This window comes from Callithrix jacchus, chromosome 6, assembly GCF_049354715.1.
Source record: "Callithrix jacchus isolate 240 chromosome 6, calJac240_pri, whole genome shotgun sequence".
NCBI classification, from domain to species: domain Eukaryota; kingdom Metazoa; phylum Chordata; class Mammalia; order Primates; family Cebidae; genus Callithrix; species Callithrix jacchus.
In genome coordinates this window covers 137,762,799-137,787,731 of record NC_133507.1, presented here as the reverse complement: position 1 = coordinate 137,787,731, position 24,933 = coordinate 137,762,799, and the positions used below count along the sequence as shown (strand labels likewise).

At 42.2% G+C, this 24,933-nt stretch overlaps 1 protein-coding gene across 2 annotated transcripts in view; it reads left to right on the top strand.

Annotated features, from left to right (window-relative positions):
- Window positions 1–23,257, top strand: part of MREG (melanoregulin) — a 74,371-nt gene extending 51,114 nt beyond the window's left edge. For both annotated transcript variants that reach the window (XM_035305628.3, XM_002749760.6), the window contains exons 3-5: window positions 20,321–20,411; window positions 21,671–21,834; window positions 22,406–23,257. In XM_035305628.3, the coding sequence (XP_035161519.3) occupies window positions 20,321–20,411; window positions 21,671–21,834; window positions 22,406–22,540 (390 nt within the window). In that variant the 3' untranslated portion in view covers window positions 22,541–23,257. The remainder of the gene's footprint in view (window positions 1–20,320; window positions 20,412–21,670; window positions 21,835–22,405) is intronic.
- The last annotated feature ends 1,676 nt before the right edge of the window (window positions 23,258–24,933 follow it).

Below are 24,933 nucleotides of genomic sequence, written 5' to 3'. Positions count from 1 at the left end.
GTTTTCCTCCTTTTTGCACTGGTTTCTTCCCATATTTGTGGATTTATCCACCTGTCATCTGTGTAGTTGCTGACTTTTCGATTGGGTCTCTGAGTGGACGCCCAGATTGTTGATGATGAAGTATTTCTGTTACTTGGTTTTCCTTCTACCAGTTTAGCCCCTGCACTGTATGACTGCTGAGGTTCACTCCAGGCCCTGCTTGTCTGGGGTGCACCTATAGCAACTGTGGAACAGTGAGGGATGCTACCAGTTTCTTTTTCTGCTATCTTTGTCCCAGAATGATGCCTGCCAAATGTCAGTCTTCTGGATATAGAGGGGTCAGGGAGCTGCTTGAGGAGATAATCTGTACTTTATAGGAGCTCAAGTGCTGAGCTGTGAGCTCTGTTGTTCATTCAGGGCTGTTAGGCTGCTACGTTTAATTCTGCTGCAACAGAACTCATTAAAAAACCCTTTTTTTCTCAGATGCTCTGTCTCGGGGGGAGCGGGGGGTTGGGGATTTCTTTGTGAGTGTCCGTTGTGCTGTCCTGCCCAGCTAGGAGGCAGTCTAGTCACTATTTGCCTGCCGAGGCTCCGCCCTGCTGGTGTGAGGTTCGCCCTGTTGCTGCAGGCTCTGCCCTTCTGCTGCGGTCTCCGCCCTGCTGCCACGGGCTATGCCCTGTGGCGGAGTCTCTCTGTTGTGACGGGTTGCCTTGGCAACGCAGGCTGCATTAGGAATGGGCGTGTACCTCAGTAAGGGCGGATTGCCTTGGTAATGGCAGACGCCCCTCCCCCATGGACTGCACCGTACTGGGTTCAGCTGTACCCTAAGGGAACCTCTTCACCAGGAGCGTTTGGAGTCATTGTTTTGTTTGTCCCACTGTGCTACCCCAAATGCTGTTTCCTGGAATCTCCTGGGCTGGCTCACTGTCCAAGTCCCATTCAGTCTCAAATTCAGCCCTCTCAAGTCTCAGATTGCCAGTTCAACAGGGCACCCAGACCAGTGCGCTTTGTGTGGAGTGCTGTGTAGCGCCACTGCGCTACAGCGCCAGCTGCCGGCTGCACTGGCTGCTGGCTGCACCAGCCAAAACCTTTGCCTGGCGTCCCGCTTCTCTTTTATACCTGGGAATTTCCCTGTTCTGTGGGCAACAAAGATCCCTCTGGAAATGCGGCCCTGACTCACCCTCTCCGCGCATTCACCGAGAGCTTCAATCCTGGGTTGTTCTTACTGTGCCATCTTGAGTCCTCTCCCCTCTTTCTTTCTTTCTTTTTCTTCAGAGTCTCTATTATCTAGGCTGGAGTGCAGTGGTATGATCTTGGCTCACTGCAGCCTCCACTTCTGGGTTCAAGTGATTCTGGTGCCTCAGCCTCCTGAGTAGCTGGGACTACAGATGTGCACTACCATGACTGACTAATTTTTATATTTTTAGTAGAGGCAGGGTTCCACCATGTTGGCCAGGCTGGTCTTGAACTCCTGACCTCTAGTGATCCGCCTGCCTCAGCCTCCCAAAGTGCTGAAATTAGAGGTGTGAGCCACTGTGTCTGGCCTGATTTTTTTTCTATGTTTACACCTTGCTATGTTTGTATCACTTTTTCTGGCATATTGCTTGCCATTTTATTATGTTTTTTTTTTCCCTAACTGTATAAAAGTTTCAAAAATTTACTAGTCAAGTTTATCTTTTCTGTTGTCTTGAAAGTCTTTTAAAAGTAATCTGACCTGTGTCTAAGTGTAGCTATCAGTATTAAGTGAGATGCTGGGTATGAAAACATTTTTGTAAACTGAAAGACACTATTATTTTCTTCCCTTCACATATAAAAGTTTCCGATTTGTATTTAGTCAAATTTATCTATTTTCTTGTCTTGGAGTTTCCTTCAAAGCAAGGACATTTGTCTAGGTGTAGTGATCAGTTAATGAATTATGAGTATGAAAGCATTTTTGTAAACTGAATGACATGCTTCAAATAAAAAACTAAAAGGGGGATGAATGTTCACCTCCAGTGTCACCAGGAGAGGGCCTGCAGTCCTGAAGAATCCACATGAGAGTGTTTTCTGGTGGTATTAGGCTGAAGAGATGTTCCTTTGCAAGTTTTGCCATACTTTGCAATTAAACGATTGAGTATGATATTGTGTAGATCAGCACTGCCCAATAAAAATACAGTGTAAACCACAGACATCATTTGAAATTTTCTAGTAGCCACATTAAAAAGTAAAAATAAATAGGTGAAATTAAATTTAATGGTCTTAAATTTAAATCAAAATATTTTCATTTCAACACGTAATCAATGTAAAACTCCTTTATTTATTTATTTATTTATTTATTTATTTATTTTCTGAGATGGGGTCTTTCACTTTATCACCAGGCTGGAGTGCAATGGCATAATCACAATCTTGGCTCACTGTAATCTCTGCCTCCCAGGCTCAAGCCATTCTCCCACCTCAGCCTCCTGAGTAGCTTGGACTACAGGCATGTGCCACCATGCCAGGGTAATTTTTTGTATTTTTGGTAGAGGTGGGGTTTTCACCAGGTTGCCCAGGTTGGTATTGAACTCCTGAGATCAAGCGATCTGTCCACCTCGGCCTCCCAAAGTGCTGGGATTACAGGTGCAAGCCACCTCACCCAGCCAATATACAAACTCTTAATGAGAGATTAAACATTCTGGTTTTTTTTCTTTTGAGACAGGATCTCGCTCTATCACCCAGATTGGAGTGCAGTGACATGATCATGGCTCACTGCAAGCTTGACCTCCCAGGCTCAAGCGATTCTCCTGCCTCAGCCACACAAGAAGCCGAGCCTATAAGTGTGTGCCACCACACCTGGCTAATTTGTATTTTTTGTAGAGATGGAATTTTGCCATGTTGCCCAGGCTGGTCTGAAACTCCTGGGCTCAAGCAATTCACCTGCTTGACCTCCCAAAGTGCTGGGATTAAGGCATGAGTCACTGTGCTTGGTGCGCCCCCTGCCCCGCTTTTTTTTGAAGTCTTCCAAAATTTGATGGGTATTTTACCCTTACAGCCCATCTCAGTTTGGACCAGCCACAGTGAGGTGCTCAGTAGCCACGTGTGGCTATTGGCTGCTGTATCGGACAGCACAGGTCTGGATGTGGAGGGATAGCAAGATCTTTGAGCTGTTTTCTATACTCTGGATTCAGAGTTCAAGCTAAATTTGGGTCACTACTTTGAAGAATTGGCCTTTCTCAATGGTACATGATTAAACTAATTGAATGAATTGGCTATTTCTCTGCCTTGTTAGAAACGTTAAGTCTTCTTTTTCCATCCATGAGCAGGAATGTAGTCATATTATCTTTTGTCTTTGCTGTAATTAATTATCCTTCTTCCTTGCAGCAACTGGAGCCCCAGAACTCAGAGTTGGTTCCAACTAGTTTATTAGGAATAACAATGTCACATGGAAAATGGCAAGCCCCGGCCCTCCCACTGGGAGCATTAGCAAAATCTCCTGAGTTTTGCTCTTTTAACCCTAAAGCTGTACCTGAGGTGGGATTCCCCAAATTAGACAAAACTAGCTCGCAACTTACTGCTTAGTGGCCCCTTCACATGGCTTTGCAGACACACTTGGGCAGCAGGAGCTGTGAGCTATCCCTTGGCTTAATCTGGTTAAAACCAGGATAAAGAATTAGGTCAGGGGCCTCTGGCTGCAAAGCAGTCTGTTTCCAGAACTCAAGTGGAGCTGTGGAATAAAAATAAATAGAATTGGAAAAGCATTACTCAGCCTTCGCATTTGACCGGTTCTAGGTCAAAACTCTAGCTCTGATTTGGAGTCTAAACAGATGAGCATTGCAAAGAGTGGTGGGACTGCATTAGCAACCAGGCTATGGATGTGCGGTCTAAGGTGCTCTAAGCAGTAACTCCAAGCTGCTATTTGGGGTTTGAGGCTCTGCATGGTATATAGAGATGAACTGCCCCCAAATTTCACTTTATTAATCTTTTAAGTATCAGAGCATCTGGGGTGGGGCCTTTAGGGCCTGGTAGTGGGAGCAGCAGGTGGTCCTAGGCCTGGGGGCATGGTGAATTCCACTAAGACCCAGTTTTTTCTGAGATTCAGAGAAAGTGCAAGTAGTTAGCTCTGGGTCAAAAAGGAGGAGAGGCTGGGCACAGTGGCTCATGCCTGTAATCCCACTACTTTGGGAAGCTGAGGTAGGCAGATCATTTGAGGTCAGGAGTTCAAGACCAGCCTGGCCAACATGGTGAAATCCCATCTCTATTATAAAATACAGAAATTAGCCAGGCATGGTGGTGGGCATCTGTAATCTTAGCTCCTAGGGAGGCTGAAGCAGGAGAATCACTTGAACCTGGGAAATGGAGGTTGCAGTGAGCCAGCATCGCACCACTACACTCCAGCCTAGGCAACAGCGTAAGACACTGTCCTCCCCACCCCCTCAAAAAAAGGAGACCTGGATGTGGAGCTGATACCTAGAAGTTGGTTCTCATCTCACTGAATGGGTAGGTCTAATGAGGCATGGAGAGAGATACCAATATCTGAGTTTGACCTGCCCAGCCAGAAAGGCTCCTTTTCATCAGCTCTGGTTACCAACAGATAAACCTTTCTTAAAGTGAGTGCTCCAGGGTGATGAGACATCCAGGGTAAAGCATAAAGCCAACCATTGTTGGAAGTTACTGAGGGCTCTCTAAGTCCTGAAAGTGCCAGGCCCCTGAGCACAGGCCCCTCCGGGCCTCCACCCCCTCCTGGCCTCCACCCCCTGCCACCTGCTTCTCCAACGTTAGTCCAGTCTTTTGCTTATCATCTAAGACACTGTGTTTCTCTGCTGAGTTATTTGAGCCTTTGCCATTTGGGCTGAGGTGACGGCAGACAGTTAATGAGTGCACCAGCTGTCTAGGAACAGTGAAATACAATCCTGTCTTTTTCACTTGCACATCATGCCTGCTAGATGCAGAGAATCAGCTTTCATCTCCCAGAAGAGGATGCCCTCCTGGGCAAGTGGCCCTGACATCGTCCAGGCCCAGGTGCGTTTAAAAAAAGCTTGGAGCTTCTTTCCGCATGATCCACCATTGCTTGTCTTCCCTGCCGTGTCCCCAGCCTGCACCTTGCCCTGGGATCTCACGGCACTGACCTTCCTCCTGCAGCTGGGCAGTGAGTAGGGTGTTGGTGAGGGCAGCTGGAGAGTGGAGGAAGGAGGCCTGTCTGTGTTCTGGACCCGAGTGAGCGGCCGTGCCAGAGCTACTTTTGAAAAGAAAGTCCCTGCACACTATGTTCCGTTTCTTTCTTTGTGTCCTAGTTTCCACATTGGTGACAGGGAAGGACAATATGGTGGACTAAACTTGGACCTAATTGTGTGGCAGCTTAGCATGCTGGGAGTAACATGGGCTTTGGAGTCAAACAGACTTGAGTTGAAATTTTGGGCTCCACACTTACCAGCTGTGAGATCTCAGCTGAGATGCTTAACCTCATTGATCCTCACTCGACACATCTCAAGAAAGGGATCCACAGTCTCATCTGTCTCCTGGGATTTTGCGGGAGGATGGTGTGGAAACTAGGACACAAAGAGCAATGGAGGCTCCCATTATAAGCCGTTTGGCAGTGAAGGGAGGGATGGAAAATGGACTGGAGCTTGAGGATGCCAAGGAGTTCGTTCAGGGCAGGGCACCATGGCTGCTTGCCTCTGTGACACCAACTGTCCTATGAAGAAAAGTGAGCTCGTTTCTTGCAGAATCCTGTTTCTCTTGGGATTGGCATATGCAGTCAAGCATTTGGGTGTTTGTTCACATTTGCAGCTGATTAACTCTGGGAGGAGGAAGCCCATCATGTGAGTGAGTGAAACTGGTTTGCTGCACAAGCTTTGAAGAGAACTTGGCTTTGTTCTGAATCAGGAGTTCTTGTAAAGCTGTAATCTCACAAGCATGGAAGAAGGGTGCACGGTGCACACTCTCCAGGAAGGTTTCCAAGAAAAGGCTTCCTTTTTAAGATGAGAGGTGGGGGGTCAGGCAGTGGGAAGAGCAGAGGAGGTACCTTAGGTAAGCCTTCTTGGGGATGTTTCTCAGTTTGGAAGCCTGAAGCCTCCTTTCAGAAAAGTATCAGAAAGTCTCACAACCCTCCCTGCTGTAGACAAGCACAGCTCAGTCCAAAATATTTACCTTCTCTTCTGGATCCTTAGACTCTCAGACCTCTGCGGCTCCTGCCTGCCTCCTCTCTTCCTTCATCTTGAGGGGAATGGTTTGCCTTCGTCTCACTCCTTGAGAGATGAAGTGGCGACAAAGTGGAGAGGAGGGTGTGGGGAGGAAGGGAGGGGAAAAGTGGGAAGGGCCGGAGGGGCTGCCACTGGCTCTGAGGAGGAAGAGGGGCACTGAAGTCCCCTGAGGAAGCACCAGGGTGCTGTGTCCTGTGAACCCACCCTTCAGAAAAAGAACGCCCTTGGGTTTGGCAGCCTCCTTGCCTGGATGTGAGGAATCCTCTGCCACTAGAAAAGTTCGCTTTCTCCCCACATTTCAGTTGTATTTTCCTAGTGCCTCCTCAGGAGTAGCTGCTGTGGCTTCAGGTTGGTCTTTTCTCTAATCAGTTGCTTTTTCTCTTCTTTTTCTACTACTTTTCCTTCCTTCCTCCCTTGCCCACCCTCTCCCATCTTGTTCTAAGAGGCAGTGCGGATGGCGGCTCAATGCATTGGCCACACAACCAGACTGTCTGGGTTTCAAATCCCAGCTTCTCACTTACCTGCTCTGTGCACTTGGGCAAGTTACTTAACCTCCTTCAGCCTCAGTTTCCTCATCTTAAGATGGATTATAAGGGTATCTGTCTCATAGGGTAACACCACGTTGTGAGGATTAAGTGAGTTAGTATATGTAAAGAGATCAGAGTGGTGCCTGGGAAATAGTAAATACTGCATCTGTCTATCTAATATTACATCTGTCTAATCTATCAATCATCTGTCTGCCCTTTTTTGTAGATGCCTTTAAATCCTTTTTGGCTTTTGTCAGGATACACAAAATAATATATTGAAAGAGCCTGTAGAAATTAAATTTCTGTAAATTAAACATTTTATAGTACATTTCTTTTGTGGTTGTTTTTGAGACGTGTCTCACTCTGTCACACAGGCTGGAGTGCAGTGGCATGATCATGGCTCACTGCAGCCTCGACCTCACAAGCTCAAGCAATCCTCCTGCCTCAGCCTCTCGAGTTGTTGGGACTATAGGTGTGCACCACCATGCCCAGCTAATTTTGTTTATTTTTTGTAGAGATGAGGTCTCACTGTGTTACCCAGGCCAGTCTCAAACTCCGGGACTCAAGTGATCCTCCTGTCTTGGCCTCCCAAAATGTTGGGATTACAGGTGTGAGCCACCATACCTGGTCTAAAAATTACATAGTGTGTTTCTATATAAAGTAAAGAAATGATATGCCGAGTGAGGTGGCTCACGCCTGTAATCCTAGTACTTTGGGAGGCCCAGGCGGGTGGATCACAAAGGCTGGAGTTTGAAGCCATCCTGGCCAACCTGTAAAACCCTGTCTCTACTAAAATTAAAAAAAAAAAAAAAAAAGAAAACATTAGCTGGATGTGGTGGTATGTGCCTGTAGTCCTAGCTACTCAGGAGGCTGAGGCAGGGGAATCGCTTGAACCCAGGAGGCAGAAGTTGCAGTGAGCCAAGATCGCGCCACTGCACTCCAGCCTGGTGACAGAGCAAGATTCCTTTTTTTTTTCAAAAAAAAGAAATTATACTTCTGCGTTCCTGTGGGGAAGAGCAGAAAGTTCCTCTTTATATTGTTCTTCTTTGTTGTTACTTTCACCTGTTAGTCTCAGTTCTGCATTTTGGAGCAATTTGGAATAAAAAAAGGAATCCTTCCATATAGCAACTGTTTAACTTTCAAGGATGTGTATCATATCCTTCAAAGTCCCCTAATTCCCAGATCTATGAACTAGGCCACCATGCCATGGGTTCCAAGCATTTCACCATCTCAGTTGCTTTCCTCCTGGCTGCACGGCTGTTAGACAACCTTACCCAAAACCACATTCTCAGGTGTTCTATGAAGAGGACATTGATTGCTGCTGCTTTTTGAGCAATGCTTCTGTTGATGCAGTATAATCTCATTTGAGGTTTTTGGGGCTGTATTTTCATTCCTGTAGGGCAGGGTCCAGGTGCAATTCATTGCTTGTTCAGCCCGGTGCTGTGTTTGGTACAGAGTAGGTGCCCAATCAATGCAGACTGAATGCCACATTTTGGGTAGATTTGAAACAGTTGGTTCATCCAAGCCTTCAGCTTTTCTTTCACATGAACTGCTGTGTAGGCAGGCGCCTGCATCTGCTGCTTTGGCTGTGTCGATATTTTTTTTTTTTGGGAGGAAGGGAGGAAGGCAGGAAGGGAGGGAAGGAGGAAGGGAGGAAGGAAGGAAGGAAGGGAGGAAGTGGGGGAGGGAGGGAAGGGAAGGAAGGAAATCAAGCAATGAGAGAGACATTGCCGACCTTGATCTAGAGGTTTACAAGTTGATTTCTTTTTTTTTTTTTTGAGAGAAGGAAAGAAAAAAAAATGAGTAAAGGAGAGGAAGAAAGAGGAAGAGAAAGAGGGAGGGTGAATGGAAATATTGCTTTATTCTGAAAAAAATGGGTATTAATAATGGCCAATCAATGTTTCATTTAAACCTATGAATAGGTGTGATGTGGTATTGACAAGAATGTATATTTTGTGTATTTAAAGTGGAGAGCTCTATAAATATTTATTAAGTTTATTTGTTCCGGATCTGAGTTTGAGTCCTTGATATCCTTATTAATTTTCTGTCTCATTGGATCTAAGTCTCTATGTATCTGGGTGTTAGGAACGTTAGCTCTTGTTGTTGCATTGATCCTTTTACCACTATATCTTTGTTGCTTTAAAATCTATTTTATCCGATACAAGAATTGCAACTCCTGCTTTTTATTTATTTATTTATTTTTACTCTCCATTTGGTTGGTAAATCTTTCTCCATCCCTTTGTTTTGAGTCTTTGTGTATCCTTGCATGTGAAACAGGTCTGGATGTAACATGCCGTTGGGTTTTGGCTGTGTCTTTTGATTGGGGGATTTAGTCGATTTAAATTTAGGGTTACTGCCATTTGATGTTAACTGGCTGTTTTATCCATTCGTTGATGTAAATTCTTCTTTATGTTGGTGCTCTTTACTTTTTGGTATATTTTTAGAAAGGCTAATACTGGTTGTTTCTTTCTGTGTGTAATGCTTCTTTCAGAAGCTCTTGTAAAGCAGGCCTGGTGGTAATAAAATCTCTGAGTTCTTGCTTGTTCATAAAAGATTTTATTTTTCCTTCAGTTGTGAAGCTTAGTTTGGCTGGATATGAAATTCTGGGCTGAAGGTTCTGTTCTTTGAGGATGTTGAATATTGGCCCCCACTCTCTTCTGGCTTGTAGAGTTTCTGCTGAGAGATCTGCTGTAAGTCTGACAGGCTTGCCTTTGTGGGTAACCTGACCTTTCTCTCTGGCTGCCCTTAGTATTTTCTCCTTCGTTTCAACCCTGGTAAATCTAACGATTATGTGCCTTGGGGTTGCTCTTCTTGAGGAATATCTTTGTGGTGTTCTCTGTACTACCTGGGTTTGAATGTTGACCTGCTTTGCTAGTTTAGGAAAATTTTCCTGAATAATATCCTGAAGGATATTTTCCAGCTTGGATTCATTCTCTCTGTTGCATTCAGGTACACCTATCAAACGTAAATTTGGTCTTTTCACATAGTCCCACATTTCTTGGAGACTTTGCTCATTCCTTTTTAACCTTTTTTCTCTAATCTTGTCTTCTTGTTTTATTTCATTAAGTTGGACTTTGACCTCTGATATCTCTTCTTCTGCTTGAACAATTTGAGTGTTTAAACCTGTGCATGCTTCTCGGAGTTCCTGTATTGTATTCTTTAGTTCCATTAATTCACTTATATTCCTCTCTAAGTTGTCTATTCTCAATAGGATTTCATCAAACCTTTTTTCAAAGTTCTTAGTTTCTTTACGTTGGGCTACAACATGTTCTTTTAACTCACAGAAGTTTCTTATTATCCATTCCCTGAAGAGTGATTCTGTCATTGGGATGCGCCCGTTCTCCATTAAGCCTTGTTCCATTGTTGATGTGGAACTGTGATCATCTTTAGAGGGAGAGGCATTCTGATTTTGAGTATTCTCAGCCTTTTTATGCTGGATTCTTCCCGTCATTGTAAATTTATCCTCCTGTCGTCTTTGAAATTACCAACTTTCAGATTAGGTCTCTTGAGTGGACATCCAAGTTGTTAGTTCTCAGGGCCAGAACAGCGGCGTTAAGACTGATGGTGCTTTTCTGCCCAGGATTCTCCTGTCTGGCTTCCTTCTTGTGTCCGTAATAGGTGTCTGCCTTCCCGGGGCTCCAAACCTCGATCAGAAGGGGAACCAGTCTCGTTTACTCTGAGCCGAGAGCTGCCGGGCCGAGGTGCCATCACAGCCGCTGCGCCGGCCTCAGGAGTCGTGCTGGCAAACCGTGTGACTCCTCCACTGGGGATCTTCTGCTTCGTGAGCTACCAGAATTTGTCTGAAAGTGTGGCATCCTCTAGTTCTCTGTGCCCTTATGAGAGCTGCAGTCCTGAGATGTTAGTGATCGGCCATCTTGGATCTTTCCTTGGCTGTGTTGATTTTTTTCAACCTAAGAGTAGGGTGTATTTTTATTTATTCCAAATAAATTCTGGCCTTTAGATTTTACTTCGCAGGCTTTATTTGTTACATGTTTGAAATTACGATTCCGTGTACTAGTAATCCTTTCAACTTTTGTGATTTTTGACTTCATCGAGTCACTAATAAAAATCAGCTTCAAAACTGAGCCTCACGGTGCATTACTGGGGACTTTTCTCCAGATTGACATCAACAGTTTTGTGTACTCTTCAGTAGTGGCAGAACTACCCTAATCTGCATTATCCATTTCACATTTCTCTGTGAAAGGCAAACATGAGAGGATTTCTTAGAGGCTGGTGAAAATCCAGATTCCCACCATGTATTATATTGTTTCCCCACCTTATCTGATATTTTCCCACCACCTACAAAATGAAAGAAAACTAAACTGGAGAAGCAGTCAAGATAATTTTTCTATCTTTTAGATAATCCCTCTTCATTTTAAGTAGAAGCAGCATAAGATGATGTCAGTTGGTGAAAACTGGGAGGAAAGAGACAGCAGTCATCATATTCAAAGAATTCAGTTTACCAAGAAGCTGCTACTTTCAAGTGAAAGTATTTACTATAGTTTTTAGTCTGAGATTTAGATGTATTTAATTTTTGTGATGCAATGTCATCGTCATCCCAGCTATATGGCATCTTCTTTTAGTGTGTTGTTTGAGTTGAAATGAAAATTCCCAAAGGATTGTATATAGTGCATGGACACACATGGGAGCTCAATACTTTTCTTTCTTCTTTTTTTTTTGAGACGGAGTCTGGGCTCTGTCGCCCAGGCTGGAGTGCAGTGGTGTGATCTCGGCTCACTGTAACTTCTGCCTCCTGGGTTTAAGCAACTCTCTGTCTCAGCCTCTTGAGTAGCTGGGATTATAGGCGTGTGCCACCACACCTGGCTAATTTTTTTGCATTTTTAGTAGAGTTGGAGTGTCACCATCTTGGACAGGCTGATTTTGAACTCCTGACCTCGTGATCAACCCACCTTGGCCTCCCGAAGTGCTGGGATTACTGATGTGAACCATCACACCCGGCCTAATACTTTTCAATGGTGATGTTGGAAAGAATGACTAGGAAGCAAAAAATCTTAAGGAATGTTCAGGTTTTATGGCACATGTTGGAAAATATTGTAATATGGGGTGTGGGCATTTTCTACAAAACAAATGTGTTTATTCCATTTTTGTCTATACCAAATGGTAAAAAAGTAAAAAAAAAAGAGCCCAAATCTTACATTTTGATGCAGACTGATTGCTAAAACATATTATTAAGTGAAAAGTGCAAGATATAATATGATGCTATTTATGGGGAAAATACTGGTAAAATTGTTAACATTAATTACCTGTAGAGAGAACACTGGTGGCTGGGGGGGCAGAGCCTTTAGTACTTTTTGAATTGTGAATCATGTAAATGTATTACCTTAAAAAATAATGAGTACAGCCAGGAGCAGTGGCTCACATGTGTAGTCCTAGTACTTTGGGAGGCCAAGGTGGGCGGATCACCTGAGGTCAGGAGTGACCAAGTGATCCGCCCACTGACTAACATGATGAAACCTCATCTCTACTAAAAATACAAAATTAGCCGGGTGTGGTGGCCCATACCTGTAATCCCAGCTACTGGGGAGGCTGAGAATCACTTGAACCCGAGAGGCTGAGGTTGTGGTGAGCTGAGATTGCCTCATTGTACTCCAGCCTGGGCAATAAGAGAGAAGGTCCACCTCTAAAAAAAATAAAATAAAATAAAATAATGAATACATAAGAAAAAAAGAAGCAGAATTTGAGAAAACAACAATAACTAGTCATTCTTTTCTGTTTCTTCTTTTTTATAGAGTCTGTGGGCTTTGGAATTTGATGCACTTAGATTTGAGTTCTGGCTTAGCTGCTGTTTGCAGTTGTGCATGGGATAAGTTACATAACTTCAGCAGGGTGTCATCTATAACATTTGAGCAATACTCTTCTGGTTGTTGTGTGTGTGTGTGTGTGTGTGTGCGCGCGCGTGCGTGCGCACAAACACATAAAGATCAACTACAATAAGGAACATTTTGGCCTGAGTATGAATATCTTCCTCTGAAGATGGCTTTTCACCATCCAAGAAAGACAAAAGACAAAGTCATCTTAATGGTTGGTCTTCAGATGGTGAATAGATTTTAGCTCAGATTTTTTAATCAAAAGTGAACTTTGCAGTGGTCATTAGATCCAGAAGAACAGGAGCTACCTCTGAGGAGCCTGTCTTCATAAGAGAGTTGAATGGTTTAGCCAGTCATTGTTAGACCCTTCTCGCTTGGATCTTTGGAAGAAATTAGCTAATTAGATGTAAGCCACCTCTTTCCTTTGTTATAGCAACATCTCATGAGAGTCAGAGCTCTGCTGTGCTGGACAGAATTCAGGGGAGGCGCCATAAAGTAAGTCCTGGCTACAGATAAGGGCTGCTGATATATTTATGTAATTGCCTAAGACACTCTTGGGACAGAAAGATTGGGATCTAGGCAGAGCCATTAACACTGCATCCTCTGTAAGCCCTCTCTATTCCCAGCTAGATAAATCTATGTACTGAAAATTTTCACTGGGGGCGAGGGTGGGAAAATATGAGACTAACATTTTGTGTGGTATCTATATTGTCCTTTATATACTCAATGAGTGGGCTTTGCAACATGAATCTTTCCAATGCAAGGGCCAGAAAAAGAACTCCAGTTGTCTAAACCCAAATTGAATTGGCTCAGATAACAGAGAGTTCCTGAAGTAGGTCTGACTGCAGATGAGAATTGACCCAGAGGCTCAGGATATCTTTAGGCTCTATATCTCTGTGATTCTTTCAACTTTATTCTCTGAGTGTTGCCTTTTTGTTTAATCTGGCTCATCTCAAGCTAGTCAAAGTGATGAGAGCATTTCCAGATTTTGTACCTTCATATCACATTGTGCAGGAGAAGAGAAAACACCATTCCTGATTGCTCCAGAAGCTTCATGGATTTCACTGCCTCTCTTTGGCTTGAATTGGGTTACATGCCCATCCCTGAACCAACAGCTTATGCCAGTTGGCTTGGGTCACTGGATCGCAAACCTGGAACCCCTTCAAGGGATTCTGATTTCATTGGTCTGGGAGGTGAATCCCATGTATGGCTATTTTAAAACACTCCCTGGATGATTCTAATATACAGCCCAAAATGAGTTTCTTAGCATAAGCCAATCAGTGTCCACTCTGAGAGCTAAGACAATAACTGTTATGCAAAGGAAAGTCTGGGTGTACTTAATAGATTGATGGGTGTGGAGAGGGATAACAGATGTTAGCAAAGCAAGCATCATATGACTTGTGGCAAACGTATTAGCTGCCCCAGTGTTCATGCCCTTTCTTTCTTCCTTGCCATCAGAACCCAGCTTTTGTCTGGGGCAGCAAGGTGCCAGCCTTAGTGGATGAATCGTGGTTGGTCCAAAGTGCTATTGATAATCTGCTTCCCAATGTTTCCAGCCTCCCTTGCAATGAGATAGGAGAGAGAGAGAGAGAGAGAGAGAGAGAGAGAGAGAGAGAGAGAGAGAGAGAGAGAGAGAGCGAGCACAGAGGAAAAGCTAAATTACTCTTTGTTCATAGAGGGAGTATAAGGAAGTTTAAGATTAAAGTTAGCACATGAGAAATTGGAAGTATCAGCCTATTCTTGGAGTCATGGAAGTAGCTATCAGAAAAGGAAGAAGACATGTTCAGCAGTAGCTACTTCTGAGGAATTAGACTGGAAGAAGAGGAAACCTTTAGTTTTCATTTTGTGTCTTTCTATTATCTTTGATATTTTATTTCTATATGATTATATTATTTTTATAATTAAAAATAAATTGATCTCTTGAAGTTGTTCCTAAGAGTTTAAGATGATTTAAAATATATATAAGTTATTGTTCAGGGTCCGCAGTGGCTCCGGCCAGATGTCCTGGTGCTTGAGGAGGCGAGGCCATGAGTTCAAGGCCAGCCTGAGCAATGTTACAAGCTCTCATTGATTAACAAAAAAATAAAAATAAAAAAAATAAGTTATTATTAGAGTATATTTCTTTAATCATATAAATCACTTTTTAAATAAGAAATAAAAGGTACTTTTAAACTATCCCATTTATCTACAACCTTAATTATATAGATGAGAATCAAATGTTGTGTTTTAATTTTAAAATATGTAATTGGTAAAAATTATACATATTCAACATATTCAGCATGATGATTTGATATACACCTACATTGTATGGTGATTGCCACAGTCAAATTAATTAACACATCTGTTACCCCTCATAAGTACCATTTGTGTGTTTATATCTGTGTGTATGTGTGTGTGTGTGTGTGTGTGTGTGTGCGTGCGTGTGTAGAGTAAGGACACTTAATATCATATGAAATTCCAAGTAAACAATACAGTATTACTAACTATAGTCATCATATATACGCCATGGGGATGTATATCTGTGCCGCATGTTCACTGCAGCATGATTCACAGTAGCCAAGATATGGAAACAACTTAAATGTCTATGGGTGAATGAATGGAGAAAGATAAGTTGGTAAATAGATCATAATGGAATACTATTCAGCCTTCCCAAAGAAGGAAATCCTGCCACTGTGACAACATGGATGAACCTAGAAGTTGTTGTGCTAAGTAAATAACACAAGCACAGAAAGACAATTACTGCAGGATCTCTCTTATATGTGGAGTCTAAACAAAGTCAAACCCATAGGGGCAGAGTAGAGCAGTCATTGTGGGGGGAATAGAGGGTGGGGGAAATGGGGAGCTGCTGATCAAAGGATCAGATGTTGTTTCAGTTTTGTGTGTGAGATTGTGATCTGAGGAGCTTAAATCAGGACTCACGGTCAAGGTCAGCTCCTGGGCATCAAAAGCTGGAGGAGAATTAGCCACTGATAGTGGCAGGACATTGAGTTCTTTCTGCCGTTCATGTTGTTGCCTCAGCCTTCTTATCTAGCAGCCCTAATCTGATTTGGCCAACAATTGATGAGGAAAAAAACCCCAAGAATTCATTTGTAAACATCTTCAGTTATTCATTTTCAGTTTGACTTGTCCTCAGGTGTCTTATGAAATTAGCTTGGTATGTTTTCTTTTGCTACACCTTTGCTAATTTACCCATTGTTAAAGTTCAGGGCTACAGCATCACACTGACCACAATATATTATTTCAGAAATTAAGGAGAAACAAATAAAATATTATTTTAGAAAAAAAGACTTTAACTTTTGATGTCTTGTAGCATTGCATTGAAGTCACTTGGGAAGAATATGTAATCGACCTTTAATTGTTGTTTTCAAATTATTTGTTTCAAGCTTAAAAAATAAATCATTACAATTTAAAAATTGGAGAGGGACATCGGAAGACTTGCTCTAATGCCAGGGAGTAGGTAGGGGAGTTAGTTTCTTTTTTTCCTTTCTTTCTTTCTTTTCTTTTTTTTTTGAGACAGTCTCGCTCTGTCACCCAGGCTGGAGTGCAGTGGTGTGATCTTGGCTCACTGCAGCCTCTGCCTCCTGGGTTCAAGTGATTCTCCTGCCTCAGCCTCCCAAGTAGCTGGGATTACAGTCATGTGTCACCGCATCCAGCTAATTTTTGTATTTTCAGTAGAGACAGTGTTTCACCATGTTGGCTAGGCTAATCTCGAACTGACCTTAGGTGATCTGTCTGCCTCAGCCTCCCAAAGTACTGGGATTGCAGGCATGAGCCACCACCCATCCAGGAGTTAGTTTCTTTAGTTGTGGAGAGACATAATTGGTAATTGGATAAGATTTTTTACATCACTGATTTTCGTTTGGTGCATTTCGATCTGTATTAGCTTGTTCTCACAGTGCTATAAAGAACTACACGAGACTGAGTGATTTATGAATAAAAGAAGTTTAATTGACTCACAGTTCCACAGGCTGTACAGGAATCATGGCTAGGAGGCCTCAGGAAACTTACACTCATGGCAGAAGGATGAAGAGGAAGCAAGCATTTTCTTCACATGGCAGCAGGGGGGCAGAGAGAGATGGGAGGGGAAGCGCTACATGCTTTCAAACAACCAGATCTGGCGAAAACTCTATCACGAGATAGCACCATGGGGATGGTGCTAAACCATTAGAAACCACCCCCATGATTCAGTCACCTCCCACAGGCCCTCCTTCAGCACGTGGGGATCACAATTCGACATGAGATTTGCGTGGGGACACAGAGCCAAACCATCTCAAGATCCTATTCTTTGGAGTCATATGTTTAAGAGGAATTCAGATTCTCCTCTTACCAATTATTTAATCAAGTGCCTATTCTTAGTTAAAATTCTACCAATGCTTCTACTGGCTTTAGAGCTTTAAATTTTGCCTAAAATTTCCAGATACTTTCATATATGATTATTCATGATTATTCTCTCAAAAGAAGACTAACAATTTGGAAGTATGACATCCGTAATTTCATACTACTAATTTTAACAAGCACCCGTCATGCTCAAGTTGTCCCCAAACCATGGTAGGGGAAGGTGGGATGCAAAGACACATCAACTGTGGATCAGTCCTTAGCAGATCTTTAATCTCCTATTGATTATGAGTTATGTGTTGCTTCCCCCAAAAATGTTTTATCAGAGTAACAGACACTGAAACTGAATGAATTCATATAACATTCATTGGTATTTAGGAATAGCAAAATGACTAATAGATGGACAGCAGGAAGGGAAGGATGTTGAAAAGTCCAAAGCCTGGATGATCCAATGATGTATGAGTCTCTGAAAAATGGAGATTTGGCTGCACTTAGAACAAGACATCAGCCTAAGGAACTAAAAGAAAAATTGGTGGAGACCTTTAACTGCAAGTTGGCGAAGCCACCTAGTGGTTTGTTTTGTAAGTGAAAGTTGTGTGAACCTAAGAGAACTCATCCATGGATTGAGTGGGTCTGTAATCAGGTGTGACTAAGAATCTGGTCACTTTTCATGAAGTCCAAAAAGCGAGGTTATTTTCATTGAGAATAAGCACAGTGTGGCTCTGCCTAATATTTAGTTTATTTTGCTGCCATCTCTTTATCTAAAAGGAGTTAAGGCAACTTACATGAAAGTACAGTGAGATAAGATTAACTAGAATAAGACAGGAAAGAAAGAGGAAAATGTGAATAAAGATGTAAAAAGAATCCAGAAATGGAAGTAATTAAAAAATGCTTGTGAAATCCTGTATATTTTTTTTCATGAAAGGACTTGACATTTTCAGGCATAAGTGGAATCGGATCAGTTATAAAATTTACAATGTCCAGAAAGATGAATAATTTTTAGGAAAGATAAAACCATTTGATACTTAGAGCAGATAAATTTTTCTTCTGGAGGTCCTCACAAATTGGATACTGAATAATGTAATGTATCATGTCCTACATGCTCATAGTAGAAATAATTCTGAGTCCTGAAGGATTGTTTCTTTTCTTTTTCTTTTTTTGAGATGGAATCTCACTCTATTGCTAGACTGGAGTGCAGTGGCACGATATCGGCTCACTGCAACCTCTGCCTCCTGGGTTCAAGTGATTCCCCTCCCTCAACCTCCCAAGTAGCTGGGACTACAGGCATGCACCACCACGCCCAGCTAATTTTTTGTATTTTAGTAGAGATAGGGTTTACCATGTTGGCCAGGATGGTCTTGATCTACTGTCCCCATGATCCACACCTTGGACTCCCAAAGTGCTGGGCTTATAGGTGTGATCCACCATGCCCGGCTCTTTTTTTTTTGACAGAGTCTCACTCTTGCCCAGGCTGGAGTGCAGTGGTATGATCTCAACTCATTGCAACCTCTGCCTCCTGGGTTCAAGCGATTCTCCTGCCTTGGCCTCCTGAGTAACTGGGATTACAGGCATGCGCCACCACCCCCAGTTAATTTTTGTGTTATTATTATTGTTTAGTAAAGATAGGCTTTTGCCATATTGGCCAGGCTGGTCTTGAACTTCTGACTTCAAGTGATCTGCTCACCTCTGTGTCCCAAAGTGCTGGGATTATAGGTGTGAGTCCGTGCTTCTGACCTAGGATTGTTTCTTAATTGTGCTACACTGATTTGGAGGAGCATGTAGACCAACCTCCACTTAAAGGGCTTGTATTAACTCATTTGATCCTCATAATAAGCCAATGAGGTAGGTAGTTTTATCATCCCCATATCGCAGATGAGGCACAGTGAGGTTAAGAACTTCTCTGAAGTCAGGCTGTCAGCAGATAGCTGGGATTCAAATCCAGACACTCAGGGTCAGCACCCATGGTATTTTCCAATATGCTATACTGAGTGGCCGAATAAGTATAATAAGGTCCATCCGATGAAGACAGCAGTACTTGAGTTTTTTCCCCTACAAGTTATGTACTCTGTGGGGGATTAGATAGGTATGCTTTAACATCATGCTAAAGATAAGGCCAGGGTTGTATATTTCTTAGATGATTTAGTTAACTTCACCCTCTTCCAAGTTCACAGATGTTGTCCCTGACCCCAATCACCATGCACTTGTGCACATGCGCGTTCAACATGCCTTTGGTCAAAAAGAAGAAAACCAGGAAAGAGTGTTCAAACTTGCCACTTCCTGACTTCTAGAAAATAGCTGAATGCCCATGTCCTGCTAAGGGCATATCCTTAGATTCAAGATCTAAAACACAGTCATAACAAAACACAATTTGTTTTGCTAGCTTTTCTTTTTCAAAGTGGTAGCTATAAACATTTGTGAATGGCAGCTAAATTGTTTTTTCTTAACCAGTCACGAGTTGATTAGCAATAACCAAGGCAAGCCTTGAACGGAAGCATAATGGCATCATTGAAACATTTTCAGTTAGAGGAGTCTAAATATCATATAACTTGAGTCCTAAATTGAGCATTTAAAATGCTGTTCTTTTGAGCTGTGTGTTAGGATAGTTGTGTGGTTAATGTCTTTGCTAAGAAACAGTAAAAGGTATATTCCATAAAATGACTGCTTCATAGTGACAAGGCTCCTTAAAAACAAATTTCTATGACATTTTAAAGGCACACTTAACCCAATAAGGATTATAATGCTCCTAAAAGATTCAAGTTCTGTATTGGGACATAATGGCCTGCTATACATAGGACTGATAAAAAACTTTAGTCAGTTGATAAAGTTGAATTTGTGACCGATTCATCTTTTCCAGGGAATATAAATAAAAAAGAATGTTGCCGAGATATGGTGAAGAAAACATTGCCCAGGAATCAAGAAACTTGAGATTTTCAGGTCTACTTTATTCTGATAACAAAGGGAGACCTAGATTTGTGTGTGTGTCAGTTTCTTATGAACTTTGAAGCCAGACTTGGGTTCAAATACGTATTCTGATGCCTATTAGCTGATGACATTGGATTAGTCAATGAAGCTCTTTGGGCCTTAGTTACTGTATCTATAAAATGGCTTTAATACCATATAGATTTTATTATTTTCATTTTATTATTTTTATTCATCAATCTTTATAACACTCTTAAATGGAATATTTATCATTGTTAACTCCACTTTACAAGTGAGATCACTAAGTTGAGAGAATATGTAATGTGAAGTGTTTAAGTGAGATAATTTATTCAAGGGACCGTATCACCTGGTGCACATCAGATCTCCAGCAGTGGTAGCTGATAGTATTCCTATCAACTATCGCATCCATCTTCTTCTTTTCTTTTAGGCATGCTTTGAAGATGAGTAAAAGAGAAGAACCACATGTTTAAGTCACACAAAGTTTAGGAAGGAGATAGAGGTTTAAGGCAAGTCCTGTTGGTGTAATTAAAACTAAACTTTCATTTTCTTACAGGAGTGGCAGAAACTCAACTATGATATCTATACCCTGCGGCAGATTCGAAGGGAAGTAAGAAACAGATGGAAGCGCATCTTAGAAGATTTAGGTAAGTCTGAAAGAGATTGTGAAATGGTAAAAATAACTAGTTGTTATCATTATTCTTCAATTTCTCCACCTTAATTTTTATAAATGGAATGTTGATAATTGACTAATTAAGGCTATGTGTACTAATTTTTCCCAATTTTGCTCTTACATCCTCATGCATAAATGCCTGAGGTTTCTATTGTCACCAGTCCGTGTCTTCAGGACACACTCTGCCATGTGTTACTCCATCTGTCCCCAGTATAGGGTACACAGTCCAGTGCAGTCATGTGAGCACTACCATTTACTTTTTTGGCATTGTACATTAATTTAATTAGATGGGGATGTTGGCCAATTAGTGATAGCTTTGTAAGATGATGCAGGTTGGGAGAAATATTGTTTCCAAAACAGACAGCAAAACCCAGGGTAGCATTTCAGAAGAAATACGGGAAGAAAAGCTTCGAGGTTGGGAAACATACTTGTGGCATTAGGGTAGATGCCTGCCCTAATCACTAATGGTTAATGATAACGATTTTTCTCAGTTCTCCCAGGAATTGTGATACAATAAATGTGGCTTCAGTGTTTAAAAAGTGAATTTATCAGTTATGAAGTCTTGATCCTTTTGCTTTGAAAGAGAACGTGACCTCTTGGCATCATAACTTTTCAAGTCTGGGGTGCCATGTAACTGGTCTCTGTTGCTTTGGTTGGCATGCAGTGGGATGGGACCTCTGCCCTCTTTGCATATCCAGTATTTTTGTGAGCTAATAGCCTTTTTTTTTTTTTTTTAAACAATGTAAGTTACTCCAAGTAGGTTTAAGTCTTTGAGTCCTTTATACTTTTGGGTAAGTGTGATTTTTACCAGCTGATCATATTACCCTGAGGAAAGAAATCTAGGTTTGGAGAAGGAGTGTCTGGAGGGAACCACTTTGCAGACTTGGAGGCAGGTAGAAATTCTGGGGACAGGGGAGAAGGTATACAGTAAGGAGGATAGGAAAGAGGACTTCAAACCAGAAACAAGGTGGCCAGAGGATGAGTATCTGAGGCTCTGAGGGAAAAGTTTGCAAAGAGAAAAAAAATGCCAAAAGAATTTTAATTAAAGATCCTGTCAGTCACAGGGATCTGGGAGGCAGCATGTGGCGTAGAGCCTTTGGCTTCAGTTTTCTAATGCTTGACGCTTGCCCAGAATCCATGTGGGTCTGATCACAATCTCCTGCAGGGACCGTATTGCAGGACACTTGTTAACTTTGGACCACTTTATATGAGAGGTAACTTTTCCTACCTTAGGTTTTCAAAGGGAAGCTGATTCTCTGTTGTCAGTGACTAAACTCAGCACCATCAGTGATTCCAAAAACACAAGGAAAGCTCGAGAGATGTTGTTGAAACTGGCTGAGGAAACCACTATTTTCCCAACAAGTTGGGAGCTCTCAGAGAGATATCTCTTTGTTGTGGTAAGTGGATGCTCTTTTTTTTTTCATCTGCCCTAATTTTGCTTTAAATGTTTGCCTTTTTAAAAATTATTCACTATCCTCCTTATTCCAACACCACCATCCCTATCGCATATGAGGTGGAAGATGCTGGCATTATATACACTGGTTCCCAGTGGCCTGTGGCATCAGATTCCCCTGAAGAGCTTTAAAAGTTCAGATTTCTGTATCACAGCTAGACCTGCTGAGGCTTGGGTTCCAGCTCAAGAGTTTGTATTTTTCAGCAAATTCTGCTGTGTAGTCTATTTTCTGAACCATTTGTAGGTCAAAGAGACGTGAGAAGTATTGTTTATATAACCTATAAGACTAACAAATAATCTGGAAAGACTCTAAGGAGTGGGGAAGTGTTTCTTGGATAATGTAAGTAAAGGGTTAAGGTATGTCTCTACATTTGTTAGGAATAATTAATAGATGTCTTAGTTGCTCATGATCATTTCCAGGGTGGGTTCTGTTGTAGTTAGATTGATTTTTCCCATTAACGTGTCTTGTTTCCTGTCTCACCAGCAGTTTCTTTGTTGGTTGTTTGTTTTTGCAGGACCGTCTCATTGCACTTGATGCTGCAGAAGAATTCTTTAAACTTGCTCGTCGAACTTACCCCAGGAAGCCCGGGGTTCCATGCATGGCAGATGCCCGGAAAGAACTGCACTACCTTCCATTTCCAAGTCCCTAAAGGAGAGGTTCGGGGGCAGAATGGCAATTCTTCCATGAGAGGACTCAATGGTCAACCAAAGTTGGACAATTACACGTAGAAGAGATTGAGCAAATAGAGTCTGCTGAGTGAAAAATGGTTCTGAATTCTACAAAGATGTAAGGTCTTTAATCTGAGAACCCTACTCTGTGAAATGTGCAGGCGACACTGAAATACCCTGGTGATCTCACATTTAGGAAGAAACTTCAAGACTTGGTCAGATGAATCGTTCACAGTGGGTGGTTCCATTCCACGAGCCCATTGCCCCAGCTTCAGTTTTGGTTGTGCCATAATCTCAGATCATTAATTCTACTGACAGAGTGGACTCTTTCAGTTAGTGAAACAGTGTGATTAATAGAGAGAGCTATCATTGAGCCCAAAAATGGATTACCAATTTTAAGTAATTATTATAAAATGTATGCTAACTCAAAAATAATGCTAGGCATGATGTAACCTCTCTGGTTTGGTCACCTTGTAGAACCTTGGAGGGTGTCAGGGTGTTGCTTTGAGTACCAGTTATGATTATTCAGAAGTACAGATGTATAAGATGATAGAAATGACAAGGAGTGGCCGGGCTCAGTGGCTCATGTTTGTAATCCCAGCACTTTGGGAGGCCAAGGTGGACAGATCATGAGGTCAGGAGTTTGAGACCAGCCTGACTGACATGGTGAAACCCCGACTCTACTAAAAATATAAAAATTTGCCAGGCGTGGTGGCATGCACCTGTAATCCCAGCTACTCAGGAGGCTGAGGCAGGAGAATTGCTTGAGCCTGGGAAGTGGAGGTTGCAGTGAGCCAAGATTGCACCATTGCATTCCAGGCTGGGCAACAGTGTTAGACTGTCTTGAAAAAAAGAAAAGCAAAGAAAAGAAATGATAAGGAGTGTTGCTCAGAAGGGAGTTTCAAAGAGGATGACCCCCAAATGGAAGTTCCAACAGCTACATTTAAAGAGTTCTGTGTTCATATGTGGTACATGCATTTTAAATTCCCAACATGATTTATATCTGGTTCTCTCATCTTTGCATATTGTCCATTTCTATTCCCAAAGCCCTTGGGATTTCTTTTCTCTCTTCTCCCTCCCATCCCCTCCCCTCCCCTCCCCTCCCCTCCCCTCCCCTCCCCTCCCCTCCCCTCCTCTCCTCTTTTTTTTCTGAGATGGGGTCTTCCTCTGTTGCCAGGCTGGAGTGCAGTGGTGTGATCTCAGCTCACTACAACCTCCGCATCCCGGGTTCAAGCAATTCCCTTGCCTCAGCCTCCCGAGTAGCTGGGACTATGGGTGCATGCCACCATGCCTGGCTAATTTTTTGTATTTTTAGTAGAGACAAGGTTTCACTGGGTTAGCCAGGTTGGTCTTGATCTCCTGACCTCGTGATCTACCTGCCTCGACCTCCCAGAGTGCTGGGGTTACAGGCATGAGCCACCAGGCCCGGCCAAGCCCTTGGCATTTTATCTGGGATAGCATCTGTAAAGGGAAACGTTTGACCTCTGCTTTCTTCTCTTGTCTTTTATCTGTTTCTGGTTCATTGGCTGGGAGTTGCACCTGTGGGGGACCCCTCATGCAGACTTGCACATATGCAGGGAGTGTTGCATTGAAGATCTTTGCTGGACGTTCTTCTGTTCAGAAGATAATTTTCAAAAGGGAGCAATGCTGCGAATGCAGCTTGCTTCTTTCTACGGATTGAGAAGGCCAGCTTCAAAAGTTACTTGCCACTTAAGCAAGGAACTTATGAAGAGATCACAGTTCATTTTACTGAAAAGACTTTAAGGATTTGTAGGATTAATCCATAGATTGCTGAGAACAATGACAATATTTCTATTTTTACAGATTTTGCACTTCTGAATTCAGGTTAAAAACTAACTTGTATCTAGTCTGCTTAGAGGATTGTGACTTGAAAATTTTTATATTCCGATGAGCTTTTTGGTAGCATCCACAATGTTTAAAGTATTTCATAGATGAGACCCGTGCTCTCCATTTATGAATGCATTTCAGACCAATTTAACTTCTGTGTTTCAGGAAAATTCTTCCTAGTTTAATAAGTAAGCTAAAAGTTTTATTTTTTATATTTAGTGCTTAATCTTTGTCTCATGTTATTTAAAATTAGCCTGCAGATATTTCCCCTCACTTCTGTAGGCTCTTGCAAGATAAACATTCAAACAGTGAAACAAACAATAAAAAAAACGAAAAGATCTAAGGATGTTGTATTGTTTTAATCTCTGTCTCAGAATTTGTGTTTTGTCTTTCTGCCTTTTTCATGTCAAAATGATGAGATTATTTGCATCAATGGAGTATAAACTGTTACCACAGTATTTTTGGTAATGAATGAGTAAGGATAAGACTATCTCAGTGATTATTAAAATACATGGAATTATCCAGG